This window comes from Mus musculus, chromosome 11 (assembly GCF_000001635.26).
Source record: "Mus musculus strain C57BL/6J chromosome 11, GRCm38.p6 C57BL/6J".
Lineage (NCBI taxonomy): Eukaryota > Metazoa > Chordata > Mammalia > Rodentia > Muridae > Mus > Mus musculus.
The window spans coordinates 107,157,408-107,171,520 of record NC_000077.6 but is presented as its reverse complement, the minus strand read 5'-3'; the positions used below and the strand labels follow the sequence as shown (position 1 = coordinate 107,171,520).

Here is a 14,113-nt window from a genome sequence, read left to right as displayed (position 1 = left end):
CTGTCCTGGGCATTAGACAGGTCCGCACGTGTTAAATGTGCTGAGGATATGAGGGTGGTTTGGGGGTGATCAACCTTGATGTGCTCTGTCTGCCATGCTTGGAAACCAGGGTAGACAAGTTATCATTGGAAAGACACCGAGAAAGAGAGAAATGGTTTGTCACCTGCGTGTACTTGATCTGCCCCAACTTGAGTGAAACGAAGCTTCTGTCAGGTTTGCTTGATGGATAATTTAGTTGAACAGCTTTGTAAATTTATTGTCTACTATCTACTGGGTTTATTTATAGGGAATATTGTTTTACCACAGTGGATAATTGTGTCCCTCTTTCCCTCACAGCTGTTTCTCCAGTATTTGTATTTCCTCTATTTGAAGTGTACTGGCAGTGCTACCATGACTCTCCCTGGAGTGAACCCTCCAACCGTGAGCCAGGTCAGACATCTTTTGCCTTTGTACAGAAACCTTGCATGCAGTGTCAGCCCTGGAGTTCTGTAACTGATTTCTCCCTGTCGTCCAAGATGAGTAGACACCATCTTTCCCTCATTCCCACTGGTGGGTTGGAGAGGGCTTCTCTCATCAGTGGATGGATATCTGGAGTCATAATTCCAGATTACAGGATCCCAAAGTCATCTTTGTAATTGGAAGTTTCTATATCAAAAAAGTTTCAAAAAGTAAACTTTGGGATCAGATATGGTGGATCAATTTTCAGAATTGATCCTAATTCTGAAAAGTCAGGAGCGGGTGGATCTCTGTGAGTTCAAAACTTGTCTGATCTACATAATGAGTTCTCCTTGCCTCCAAAAAGGAAAAAGAAAAAGAAAAAGCAAGCTTTGCCCCTCTGCCCCTCTGCCTCCTTGGGATGACCACCATTAATGTTCTTTTGTGGAGCTGGGTTTGATAGTGCTCGCTTGGAAGGCAGAGGCAATTCAAGCTACCCTGATCTACACAGTGAGTTCCAAGACAGCCAGGACTACATAGAGAAACACTGTCTTGAAAAAAACAAACAAAAATCAAACATTTCTTTTTTTTTTTTTTTTTTTTTTTTTTTTGGTTTTTTTGAGACAGGGTTTCTCTGTGTAGCCTTGGCTGTCCTGGAACTCACTCTGTAGACCAGGCTGGCCTCGAACTCACAAATCCGCCTGCCTCTGCCTCCCAAGTGCTGGGATTAAAGGCGTGTGCCACCACGCCCTGCCCAAACATTTCTTTTGTGTCTAAAAATACTGTCTCGTATTACAGAACCATATTGCAGACATGGTCTGGCCTGATACATTAGTCTTCACATAGGTGTACTTGTGGGCACGTTCCCACAAGAAAAACACTGAGTGAGACAGGCATGTATTTTCAGTTTTCAGAATGCCAGAATACCTTCCCAAACAGTAGTGATGGTGGCTAGCCCTGAAGTTTGGGGCTGTAGTTTTCACATTCTGCCCATATCTGCTATTATTGTCAAGCTTCTTGCTCTTACTCATCAGGTAGGGAGTGGTGTTGTCTTGTTTTCTTTGTATTTCTTTGTCAGAAGGTGCAGTAATTTTTCTTGCTTTATTCCTTTTTGTGAGGTATTTAGTCAGGTTCTTTACCTATCTTTCTGTTGTATTTCTTGTTTGTGGGGGTTATAAACAGTCCCTGTATATTGAGTAAATTTCAATTCATTCTTTGACAGTTCCATGTGTTACATATTCAGTGGTTTTAGTCCTTTTCTTCCTGTTTCTCTCTCCCCCTTGCTTCTGCTGAAACCCTTTCTTTCTGAGACATGCCCTTCACTTTCATGTCCGTGTGAGACCCACTGAATCTGATTAGGGCTCCTTTGTGAGCGTGGGTAGAAGTCATCTACTAGATCAGGATCTCTCTTCCAGTGGCTAGACTACTGGACAGACACCCTCACCAATGGGGAATTGCTAGTAGTCCAGTCCCTCAGGGAGGGTGGGGCCGCCTGTGGTCTCCTCATTTTTTAAGTATAATTTTTTTCTAGGCAAATTTTAATTTTTACTTATAAGACACACTGGACTCATACATATTGTATATTTATATATTTTCTTGTTTTGTTCTTTTGAGGCAGACTCTCAGTCTAGGGCTCACACTGGCTGAACTCTTTAAGTGCTAGGATTGGCTTTGGTGCTGGGAGTCTCATCAAGCAATATCTTTTCATATTTCTGTATTTCCTAGGACATTTGGCAGTGTAGAACTGTATAGCATACTGTGTAAATATATATTTTATTTGCATTATCTTCACTTTAGCCGGTAGTATCTATGATACTCTGTCTGTGATACACAGCACTCATGATATGTCTGTCAGGGTAGAAGGTAAATGGGGTTTTTCTTGTCATTAAAGATGATTTTTGGTTTTTTTGTTTTTTCGAGACAGGGTTTCTCTGTGTAGCCCTGGCTGTCCTGGAACTCACTCTGTAGACCAGGCTGGCTTCCAAGTCAGAAATCCGCCTGCCTCTGCCTTCCAAGTGCTGGGATTAAAGGCATGCACCACCACTGCCCGGCAAGATAATTATTTTTAAAAAATAGTATTTTGTCTTCTCTTCCTTTGGTGAGATGTAAAACCTATGGCCCAGCCAGCCTGGAGGTCACACCAGTCATCTTGCAGTGCTCAGTCACAGATGGGAACCACCATACCTGAGAAAACAAGCTTTCTGTAAGGAAAGCCAGCTAGTGCTAAGTGCTGGATTAGATCGGATCTATGTTCTTATCACTCACTAATGTTATCCTTACAAAGTATAAAAGCAAGAAGAAAACATTTATGCTTCTTAGAAATTATTCCATCTCTAAGCTGAAGGGTGGCACACACCTTTATTCACAGCTCTTTTCAGAGCTAGAGGCAAGCAGATCTCTAGTCAGTCTATCTGCACAGTGAAACCCTGTCTCAAACAAAACAAAACGATTTTTTGAATTAATAAATTAATCTTTTGCCGGGCGTGGCACACGCCTTTAATCCCAGCATTTGAGAGGCAGAGGCAGGCAGATTTCTGAGTTCGAGGCCAGCCTGGTCTACAAAGTGAGTTCCAGGATAGCCAGGGCTATACAGAGAAACCCTGTCTTGAAAAACCAAAAAAACAAGCAAACAAACAAAAAACAAAACCCCAAAACATTTTTAATTAATTAATTAATCTTTCTGTATTTATTTCCAGATTATGGATTGGATATGCCTACTTCTAGATGCTAATTTTACTGTCCTATTAATGATACCAGAAGCAAAAAGACTTTTACTTATTCTTTACAATTTTGTGAAATCTCAGGTTTGTGGTTCTTTAATATTGTCAGGTTTTGTTTTGAGTGAGGTCTGTGTGCGTGTGGGTGGGTATATGCCAGAGCATGAGTCTGTAGGTTGGAGCATAGCTTGAGAGAGTTCCCATCCTGCAGGTCCAAGGAATAGTGGCCTGTTTCTAGCAGTACTTTGTCTCAAAAGAATAAAAAAATAATAACTGGGAACCGTGGATGGGCACTGAGTACCAGCTGCACTTCCAGAGGTCCTGAGTTCAATTCCCAGCAACCACACAGTGACTCATAAACACCTATAATGAGATCTTGTACCCTAACTGGGCATGAGTAAAATCCATAATACTTTTCCTTAAAATTTGCCTATAAAGGGGCTGGAGAGATAGATGATTCAGCGATTAAGAGCACCACCACATGGGATCTGATGCCCTCTTCTGGTGTGTGACAGTGTACTCATATAAATAAAACAAACAAACAATTCTTGAAAAGAAAAATTTGCCTATGAAGAGGTGGGAGTCAGCTCATGGTAGAGGCAACAATACATGATTGATTCCAGTGCCAGAAAACAAAAATGTTTTTGGAAAAACCACTAGTAGTGATTGGAAGGTGTGATGTATGTGGAGTTCCAGCACAGTTACTCTGGGTCCTTGTCGTCTTCAGATCTCCATCTATTCCGAGCTCAACAAGATCGCAGTCAGCTTCCGGGAGCTGCAGAGATTAAATCGGGAGAAGAGCAGTAGAGGACTGTACTCCATCGAAGTGCTGGAACTCTTCTGACAGTCTTGCTGGCTGTTCTGAACTGGATATATGGACCAGGCTGGCCGCGAACTCAGAGATCCACCTCCCAAAGTGCTGGGAGTAAAGGTGTGGCCACCACACCTAACTTGATGGATATATATTTTTTTTAATATGAATCTTCCTGTTCGTCCAGGGAAGAAAGATTTGTTAGTACCCATCTCACTCAGTGTCCAGAGAGAAATATGAGTCCCTGGACCATCACAGACCATCACTCCTTAGTGTGCTGCGGGTTCCACAGAATCACTTCTAGGTTGCAGACATCACTGGAGGGATGTTGTGAAAGTTTTTTTAAACATGAAATTGAGCTGATTTTAAGTAAACGTATTTGTGTCTAATTTTTTACAATGCATTTTGAATAGTTTTTCTTTCAATCAAAGAAGCAAAACCAGGGGCTGGAGAGATGGCTCAGCAATTAAGAGCACTGACTGCTCTTTCAGAGTTCCTGAGTTCAATTCCTGCCAACCACATGGTGGCTTACAACCATCTGTAATGTTATCTGATGCCCTCTTCTGGTGTGTCTGGAGATAGTGACAGTGTACTCACATATATGAAATAAATCTTTTTTTGAAAAAATGAAGAAGCTGCAAAACATCTCTGATGAGTGGATCTAAGGAGAATGTATATCAGTCTGAAGCTGTTCCCAGTCATCTGTATCATGGAGCACTCAGGGCACCAAGCCAGCATACTGCATTGTGCCTACTGCCATTTCTTCATCTTTCATCTTCTACCATCTCTTCTCCTTTCTCGGGAGTTGAGAAATTCCCTGTTCCAGCGTGGTGTCTCAGATGAACTGTGACAAGGATATGGTAAAGATTGGTTTAAATTATAAAATCTTATTACCAAATAATGAAAATGTCTCTCTTTTTAAAAAAAAAGTATTGAGGCCAGTGAGCGAGTTCAGTGGATAAATATGTGCAAGCTCTATAAGCCTGTTGTCTTAGAGAGTTGATCCCTGGAGTCCATGTGAAGTGGGAAGGAGAGGGCCAGTTTCCCAAGAGTTGTTCTCTGCCATCCACAAACACTACCCACACCTTCAATCCCAGCACTCAGGAATAATAGCAGACTAATCTCTCTGTGTTCAAGATCAACCTCATCTGCTTAGTGAGTTCCAGGGCAGCAAGAGCTACATAGTGAGGCCCTGTCTCAAACCCTCCCCCCAAAAAAGTAAACAAAAGTATTAGAAAATCTTTCTAGGGACTGGAGAGATGTCTCAGTGTTTAAGAGCACTTCCAGAGGTCCTGAGTTCAATTCCCAGCATCCATTTGGTGGATCACAACCATCTGTAATGGATTCTGATGCCTTCTTCTGGTGTGCAAATGTACATGGAGGCAAAATACCCATATACATAAATAAATAAATAAATCATTTTTTAAAAGAAGAAAAGCCAAGCGGTGGTGGTACATATCTTTAATCCCAGCACTTAGGCCAGGCTTGGTGGCACAAGCCTTTAATCTCAGGACTTGGGAGGCAGAGTCAGGTGGATTTCTAAATTCAAGGCCAGCCTGGTCTACAAAGTAAAACCCTGTCTCAAAAAAACAAAAAGAAGAAAAAAGAAAATCAAAATTTTTTTTGGTTTTTCCAGACAGGGTTTTTCTGTATAGCCTTGGCTGTCCTGGAACTCACTTTGTAGACCAGGCTAGCCTCGCACTCAGAAATCTGCCTGCCTCTGCCTCCCAAGTGCTGGGATTAAAGGGGTGTGCCACCACTGCTCGGCTGAAAATCAGAAAATCTTTATAGGCTGATTGACAATAGACAAACGTTTTGGGTTTGTTTGTTCACTGTAACCCTGGCTGTCCAGGAACTCAAAATAACACTAGACTGGCTGCCAAGCAGTGGTAACACACCTTTAATCCCAGCACTTGGGAGGCAGAGGCAGGTGGATTTCTGAGTTCAAGGCCAGCCTGGTCTACAGAGTGAGTTCCAGGACAGCCAGGGCTACATGAAGACATCCCATCTCAAAAAGCAAAAAAAAAAAAAAAGGCGGGGGGGGGGGGGGCTGGTGAGATAGCTCAATGGGTAAGAGCACTGGCTGCTCTTCTGAAGGTCCTGAGTTCGAATCCCAGCAACCACATGGTGGCTCACAACCACCTGTAGTGAGATCTGACGCCCTCTTCTGGTGTGTCTGAAGTCAGCTACAGTGAACTTATGTATAATAATAAATGAAGCTTTGGGCTGGAGCAAGCAGGGACTGAGCGAGCTGAGTTGACCAGAGTGAGCGGAGGTCCTAAAATTCAATCCCCTACAACCACATGAAGGCTCACAACCATCTGTACAGCTACAGTGTACTCACATACATAGAATCAATCAATAAATAATTAAAAATAGCTTTGCCATGTGCTCACCTCTGATTCTATGCCATGCACAAGTTGTCCTTACTCCATGTGTAATTGGTTGTGAAGCACCTGACAGGATTGCTGGGAGCCAACCCTGGGGCCTCTGAGAGCACTTCTTGCTCTTCACCACCAAGCTACCTCCAGCCGAGTCTGTAAATCATATAAGCCAGAAAATAAGATAAGCAAATGCAATTCCCTGTAAATGGTTTATAGATTCATATTTGTTTTTTTATAACTTGTGGTTTAGTTGTACTTGAGCATGGCTTCTGTCATGAATATTAACTTGTCAAGAGTCACAGAAGCCAGGCATGGTGGCACACACTAATCCCACCATTTCAAAGTTAGAGGCAGGAGGGCTAGGTCATCCTGGGCCAACCTGGTTTACTTGTTCTCAAAGTAAAAGGAGAAACTGGAACTCTGATCCATGTAGGGTCGGAGCTGCCTTATTCCGCTGAGTACTAACTGAGCCCACCCACATCAGGTGAAAGAGAGAGACCCTGCCTGTTCAGAAGAGAGCACCTGCAAAGTCAGAATTCCCATGGCTATCTCTGAAGCCAGTGTTCTTAGTGACATTGGTACTTGGGCACAGCTGAAGGAGAACTCTAGAGTGCAGCCTGACTGAATCAGCAAGCTTTCCAAAGGATACTGGGCTCTGATGTGAGACTGCCAGGGTTTCACTTGCTAATTAATCGGTGTCTCCAGATAGCCTAGACTGACCTCAAACTTGAAATCCTCCTGCAATAATGTCCAAGGTGCTGGGATTACAGATGTCCACCACCATGCCTGGCTTGCCTGTCAGCCTTAAGAAGTCTTAGGGCTGGGGACGTGGCTCAGTGGTACACTTTGCATGAGACCCCAAGTGTACATACACCCCAACACCACAAAAATCAAATAAATAGAAACATGTTGCTCTGCTTTTCCTCTGTCCATCTCAAGTCTATGCTGACAGTCACAAGGCATCAGTCAGTGGATTTAGAGTGATAATTCTAAAAATACTGTTAGAAATACAGAAGAGCCAGGCAGTGGTGGCACACGCCTTTAATTCCAGTACTTGGGAAGCAGAGGCAGGCAGATTTCTGCGTTCGAGGCCAGCCTGGTCTACAGAGTGAGTTCCAGGACAGCCAGGACTACACAGAGAAACCCTGCCCCCCCCCCCCAAAACAACAACAACAACAAAAGAAGAATTGGTGCCAGGCCCAAAGTGGGTAAGGTTTACTCTTCTAGGAGTATTCGAAATACTCCTGGCATGATGGTGCTCTTTTGTAGCCCCAGCACTTGGGAGGGGAGAGAGGAGGCTTAGGAGTTCAAGGCTACATTGAGACCTCAGAGAAGTAAGACAAACCTGTTTACGAAGGGTGTCATTTTAGCTCACAACGCAAGGCCTGGTGTTACAGTGGAGAGGTCAGCAGGAAAGTGATGGGGATGGTCACATGGCATCCACAGTCAGGAAACAGATGAGTGCTGCTGCTCAGGGCATGATCCCACCCACAAGTAAGGTCTTCCAGCATCAGTCAACTTGATTAAGATGACCTCACACAGGCCACCCAGATTGGGTTTTTCTATCTTTGAAGTATTATGAATCTCACCTTTATACTGCAGACATTAACATTTAGCTCAAAGTAAGCCAAATCCATTTATATTTTTCAAAGATTAAGAAATTATAGCTCGGGGCTGGTGAGATGGCTCAGTGGGTAAGAGTACCCGACTGCTCTTCCGAAGGTCAGGAGTTCAAATCCCAGCAACCACATGGTGGCTCACAACCATCCGTAACAAGATCTGACTCCCTCTTCTGGAGTGTCTGAAGACAGCTACAGTGTACTTACATATAATCAATAAATAAATCTTTAAAAAAAAAAAAAAAAAAAAAAGAAAGAAATTATAGCTCCCCCAATGAAGGAGCTAGAGAAAGTACCAAAGAAGCTAAAGGGATCTGCAACCCTATAGGTGGAACAACATTATGAACTAACCAGTACCCCGGAGCTCTTGACTCTAGCTGCATATGCATCAAAAGATGGCCTAGTCAGCCATCACTGGAAAGAGAGGCCCATTGGACACGCAAACTTTATATGCCCCAGTACAGGGGAACGCCAGGGCCATAAAAGGGGAGTGGGTGGGTAGGGGAGAGGGGGTGGGTGGCTATGGGGGACTTTTGGTATAGCATTGCAAATGTAAATGAGCGAAATACCTAATAAAAAATGAAAAAAAAAAAAAAAGAAAGAAATTATAGCTACATAGACATACCTTTCTGTTTGTTTTTGAAGACAGGGTTTCTCTGGATAGCCCTGACCATCCTGGAACTTGCCCTGTAGACCAGGCTGGCCTCAGAGATTCACCTGATCTGTGCTGCCTCTGCTTCTAAGTGCTGGGGTTAAAGGCATGTGCCGCCACTGCTCAGCCATAGACATTTTTAAGTTAGGCATAGAGAGCAGAGAACTAGAAAATCCAAATGTGGGCTGGAGAGATGGCTCAGTGGTTAAGGGCACCGACTGCTCTCCCAGAGGTCCTGAGTTCAAATCCCAACAACCACATGGTAGCTCACAACCATCCGTAATGAGATCTGATGCCCTCTGCTGGTGCTAATGAAGACAGCTACAGTGTACTTAGATATAATAATAGATAAATCTGGCCAGGCGTTGGTGGCACACGCCTTTAATCCGCTGCCTCTGCCTCCTGAGTGCTGGGATTGAAGGCATGTGCCACCACGCCCTGCTTTTTTTTTTTTAAAGGTTTATTTATTTTATAAATGCAGTACACGGTCATTGTCTTCAGACACACCAGAAGAGGGCATCAGATGGTTGTGAGCCACCATGTGGTTACTGGGAATTGAACTCAGGACCTCTGGAAGAACAGTCAGTGCTCTTAACCTCTGAGCTATCTCTCCAGTCCCCTACATCTTGATTCATAACAGTAGCAAAATTACAATTATGAAGCAGCAAAAAAATAATTTTATGGTTGGGTTCGCCACAACGTGAAGAACTATATTAAAGGGTCTCAGCATTAGGAAAGTTGAGACCCACTGAGCTAGAGGATCAAGCCAGAGGAAACAAGCCAATAAGCATCCTTCCTCCCAGGTCTCTGCTTCAGTTCCTGCAGCCAGGTTGCTGTGTTTAGTTCCTGTCCTGACTTTCCAAATAAACCCTTTCCTCGTGTAAGCTGGTTTTGTTTTGTTTTTCAAGACAAGGTTTCTCTGTGTAGCCCTGGCTGTCCTGGAACTCACTCTGTAGACCAGGCTGGTCTCTAACTCGGAAATCTGCCTGCCTCTGCCTCCCAAGTGCTGGGATTAAATGCGTGTAGGCTTCTGTTTTTGTTTTGAGAATCTTACTCTAACCCAGGCTACCCTTGAATTCCAGGCAATTGAAGTATGAGAGCAGAGATGCATTCAACCATACCAAGATTCCTTGGAAGTTTTTTATTTTGCACCCCTAGTGCAAATCTGGACATTGGTTGTACAGCAAAAATAAACAAATTAATGGGTACTGAATTGTGTGCTTAAAATAGTTAAGACAGTAAATTTTATATCTATTTTGCCTAATTTTTTTTAGAAAAGAAAGTGGTTCAAAAGTTACTTGTGGGCCTGGAGAGATGGCTCAGTCTGTTTCACCCCTAGTATTTCACCACTCCAAGTAATTTTTTTAAGGATTTATTTATTTATGTAAGTACACTGTCACAGTCTTCAGACACACCAGAAGAGGGCATCGGATCCCATTATAGATAGTGTGAGCCACCATGTGGTTGTTGCTGGGGATTGAACTCACAGGATCTCTGGAAGAGCAGTCAGTGCTCTTAACCTCTGAGTCATTTCTTTCCAGCCTTCTAAATAATTTTTAAGAATAAGGTTTTTTGTTTGTTTGTTTGTTTGTTTAAGAAATTGTTTCAAGCCGAGTGGTGGTAGTGCATGCCTTTAATCCCAGCACTCAGGAGGCAGAGGGAGGCGGATTTCCAAGTTCGAGGCCAGCCTGGTTTACAAAGTGAGTTCCAGGACAGCCAGGGCTACACAGAGAAACCCTGTCTCAAAAAATCAAAAAGAAAAGGAAAAAAAAAAAAAAAAAAAAGAAATTGTTTCAAAGTTCCCTTTTAGTTTTTATTCTTTCTTTTGGTTTTTTTTGGGTTTTTTTTGTTTTGTTTTGTTTAAAGACGTGCGCCACCATGCTTATTATTTATTTCTATGTGTATGCAAGTTTTACCTTTGTGTATGTCTGTGCACTGTAAAGCAGTGGTGGTGCACCCCTTTAATCCCAGCACTTGGGAGGCAGAGGCAGGCGGATTTCTGACTTGGAGGCCAGCCTGGTCTACAGAGTGAGTTCCAGGACCCCACCCACTCCCCCCCCACACCTCTCACCCCCCCACCCCCCCACCCCCCCACCCCCCGGCAAAAAAAAAAGTAACAATAAAGACAGGGTTTCTTTATTGTTATCTTCTTTATAACTTTCTTTTTTGTTTGTTGTTGTTTTGGGTTTGTTTGTTTGTTTGTTTGTTTGTTTGTTTGAGACAGTGTTTCTCTGTGTAGCCCTGGCTGTCCTGGAACTCACTTTGTAGACCATGCTGGCCTCGAACTCAGAAATCCGCCTGCCTCCCAAATTCTGGGATAAAAGAGGTGTGCCACCACTGCCCGGCAGAAACCCTGTCTTGAGAAACCAAAAAAAAAAAAAAAAAGAAAAAAAGAAAAAGAAAAGAAAAGAAAAGAAAAGAAAAGAAAAGAAAAGAAAAGAAAAAACCAGTATGCGTGTCTGGTGTCCACAGCAGCCAGAAGGGTGTTGGAGCCCATGAACTGACATTACATAGAATCCGAGTTAACACATGGGTGCTGGGACCCAAACCTGAAACCTCTGCAAGAGCCCCAGGTGCTCTTAACTGCTGAGCCATCTCTCCAGGCCCACAAGTAACTTTTGAACCACTTTCTTTTCTAAAAAAAATTAGGCAAAATAGATATAAAATTTACTGTTTTAACTATTTTAAGCACACAATTCAGTACCCATTAATTTGTTTATTTTTGCTGTACAACCAATGTCCAGATTTTCATCTTGTGAAACCAAAACTACCCACTAAGCAATTGAATTCCTCCTCATAGCAGTCTCTGGCAGTTGCCAGGCTACCCTCTGTGGGGTTTCTTTTGTGTATGGGTGTTTATTAGCATCTGTCAATCACACATAATAATGGGCTTCACTATGGCACTTCCCTGTTTGTCCATACATCATAGTTACTTATTCTCCTTCCTTCCCCTCATTCCTGCTGATCCACTTCTAAGGTCCTTAACTAGTCCCTCTGCTCTCTAGTCCCTCTGCTTGCTAGTCTGTTTGTCTGTCTGTCTGTCTGTCTGTGTGAGTGTGTGTGTGTGTGTGTGTGTGTGAGAGAGAGAGAGAGAGAGAGAGAGAGAGAGAGAGAGAGAGAGAGAGAGAGAGACCCTGTGAGTTCCTCTGGGGTTGAGCTATGGGCATCTGACCCATGGCTACACCACTGAAGGAAAGTGCCTCTCCTTCCCACAGTAACTGAATTAACTGAATGCAGATCCTCTGAGAGGGTTGGAGCCTTGTGAGTCCCTCCTCACTCCAAGACAGGGTATCGCCCAATCCTTCAAAGCCAGTTACAGCCACTGTAAGTTTAAGAGTGCAGTTGGGCCTGGAGAGATGCTCAGTGTTTAAGAGCACTTTTTGCTTTTGCAGAGGACCTGGGTTTGGTTCCCAGCTCCCACATAGTGGCTATAGCTGTCCATAACTTCAGTACTATAGGATCAAACATTGTCTTCTGACCTACAGGGGTCTGGGGGCTTTGTGGTTGTTGTTGTGAGCCTAGCTTTTAACAACTGTGCCATCTCCCAAGCCATCATCCCCATCCTTTTTTATTTTATTTTTTAAGATTTTGTATGTGTGCGTGCAGGTACTCACATAAGCCAGTAGATGGCAGCAAATCCCCTGGAGCTGGAACTAAAGCCAGGTGAGAACCACTTAACATAGGTGCTAGGAACCAGACTCTGCTCCTCTGAAAGAACAGAGTCCTGGCCACAGCTCTGCCCCAGAAACACAAGAATTATGGCCCAAGGCACAATTCTCTTACAACTGGTTTGCCACAAAGCCTCCAGAGCTGCTCACAGCAGTCTATTCTCAGTGCTCTGGCTGGAGTGATCCTGTTAAGACAGAAGACGGGCCAGGTGTGGTGGCACACACCTTTAATCCCAGCACTCCGGAGGCAGAGGCAGGCGGATTTCTGAGTTCGAGGCCAGCCTGGTCTACAAAGTGAGTTCCAGGACAGCCAGGGTTATACAGAGAAACCCCATCTCGAAAAACCAAAAAAAAAAAAAAAAAAAAAAAAAAAAAAAAAAAACAACAACAACAACAAAAAAAAGATATTAAAAAAAAAAAAAAAGAAAGAAGACGGAAGGTGGAAGAGCTGCTGATACAGCTTTGGTAACATACCACAAAATCAACATCAGTCCCCGGAACTCAATCCGGAGAAGCCAGTGGTGGTACATACAATATTCCCCATGCTGGGAGGCAGAGACAAGTGGATCCCTGAAGCTCATCGGCCAGGCAGTCTGTTGTCCTAATCTGAGGTGCAGGCCAGGAAGAAACACTGTCTCAAAAATAAAGGCAGAGCACCCTTAGAAATAGCAAATAAAAAATAAATAAAAAATAAAAGTAAAAGAAAGAAATAACAAATGAGATGATTCTCTGCACACATATGCACTTAGAAACACATATGAGGGCTGGTGAGATGGTTGAGTGGGTAAGAGCACCCGACTGTTCTTCCAAAGGTCCGGAGTTCAAATCCCAGCAACCACATGGTGGCTCACAACCATCCGTAACGAGATCTGACGCCCTCTTCTGGAGTGTCTGAAGACAGCTACAGTGTACTTACATATAATCAATAAATAAATCTTTAAAAAAAAAAAAGAAACACATATGAACCCACACAGACACATGTGCTTAAATCACATACAGGCACACACACAGATGCAGTTATTTTACGTTAAAAATAGTGAAGTGTATCTGTAATCCCATCCCAAGAGGCTGGCCACCTCATGCTTTGCCTCAGCTATCCTCCTGTTTAGACCTCATCTGACACAAATCAACAATGGCAGTAGAACACCTGCTAACACCAGACTGGGGTGTGACTCAATAGTGGGGGGGGGGCGGCGCTTGCCTCCCAGTTTCAAGGCTCTGGGTGCAGTTTAGACCATTAAGCTATCTTCCAGATACTAGTACTAGCTCTCCTTTGCTCAGAGAAATGGCAGGTGTTACCATTATTTCCACCTTGTAGCTGAGGTAATCAAGATCTAGAGAGGCCCAGTGACTGGCCTGAAGTCCCAAGATGGATGAGCTAAGACAGGGCTGTTCACACTAACATTTTGTATGTGTCCTGCCTTCACTGTGCCTTTCCCATCTTTCCCCCAAGCTCTTTCGACCTGCCCAAGAGGTTAAAGAACAGGAACTCATCAGAGCTCATCTCAGTCTGGCTTTGGGAATAAACTGTGCTTCTATATTTGCTGATTATGTGGCCAAACCATTAATGCACTTCCAAGATGCCCCAAGATAGTCCAACAGGGGACTGGGAGCTGATTGTGTCTGCTCAGCATCCAAATTACCTCAATGCCCAGAAATCCAGAAATGCTCGACCTTCCCGCTCCCCCTGCAGCCTCCCCAGTGACTCACAGATGCTTCTGCTGTGGAGTTTCCAGTTTGGGAAAGGAATGTATGCTGAGGCCACGAGAGTCAGAAAAAGAATCCAACCTGGCATCAATCCTGGGCCAGGCATCCCTGGTGTCTTCC

The 14,113-nt window shown here is 43.7% G+C and overlaps 1 protein-coding gene and 1 long non-coding RNA gene across 5 annotated transcripts in view; one reads left to right on the top strand and one right to left on the bottom strand.

Annotated features, from left to right (window-relative positions):
* Nucleotides 1-4,870, top strand: part of Nol11 (nucleolar protein 11) — a 22,731-nt gene extending 17,861 nt beyond the window's left edge. For all 4 annotated transcript variants that reach the window (NR_156439.1, NM_001363078.1, NM_001161329.2 and 1 more), the window contains 3 exons: nt 337-429; nt 3,132-3,239; nt 3,880-4,870. Coding sequence is in view for 3 of the 4 variants with exons in the window: in NM_001363078.1 (NP_001350007.1) it covers nt 337-429; nt 3,132-3,239; nt 3,880-3,996 (318 nt within the window). In the remaining variant the exon portion in view is untranslated. The remainder of the gene's footprint in view (nt 1-336; nt 430-3,131; nt 3,240-3,879) is intronic.
* On the bottom strand, nt 4,396-14,113 carry Gm11715 (predicted gene 11715). Its single transcript, NR_169178.1, has 3 exons — nt 13,997-14,113; nt 6,360-6,500; nt 4,396-4,807 (listed from the first exon to the last, which is right to left on the bottom strand). It is a non-coding gene; the product is annotated as a predicted gene 11715 (long non-coding RNA).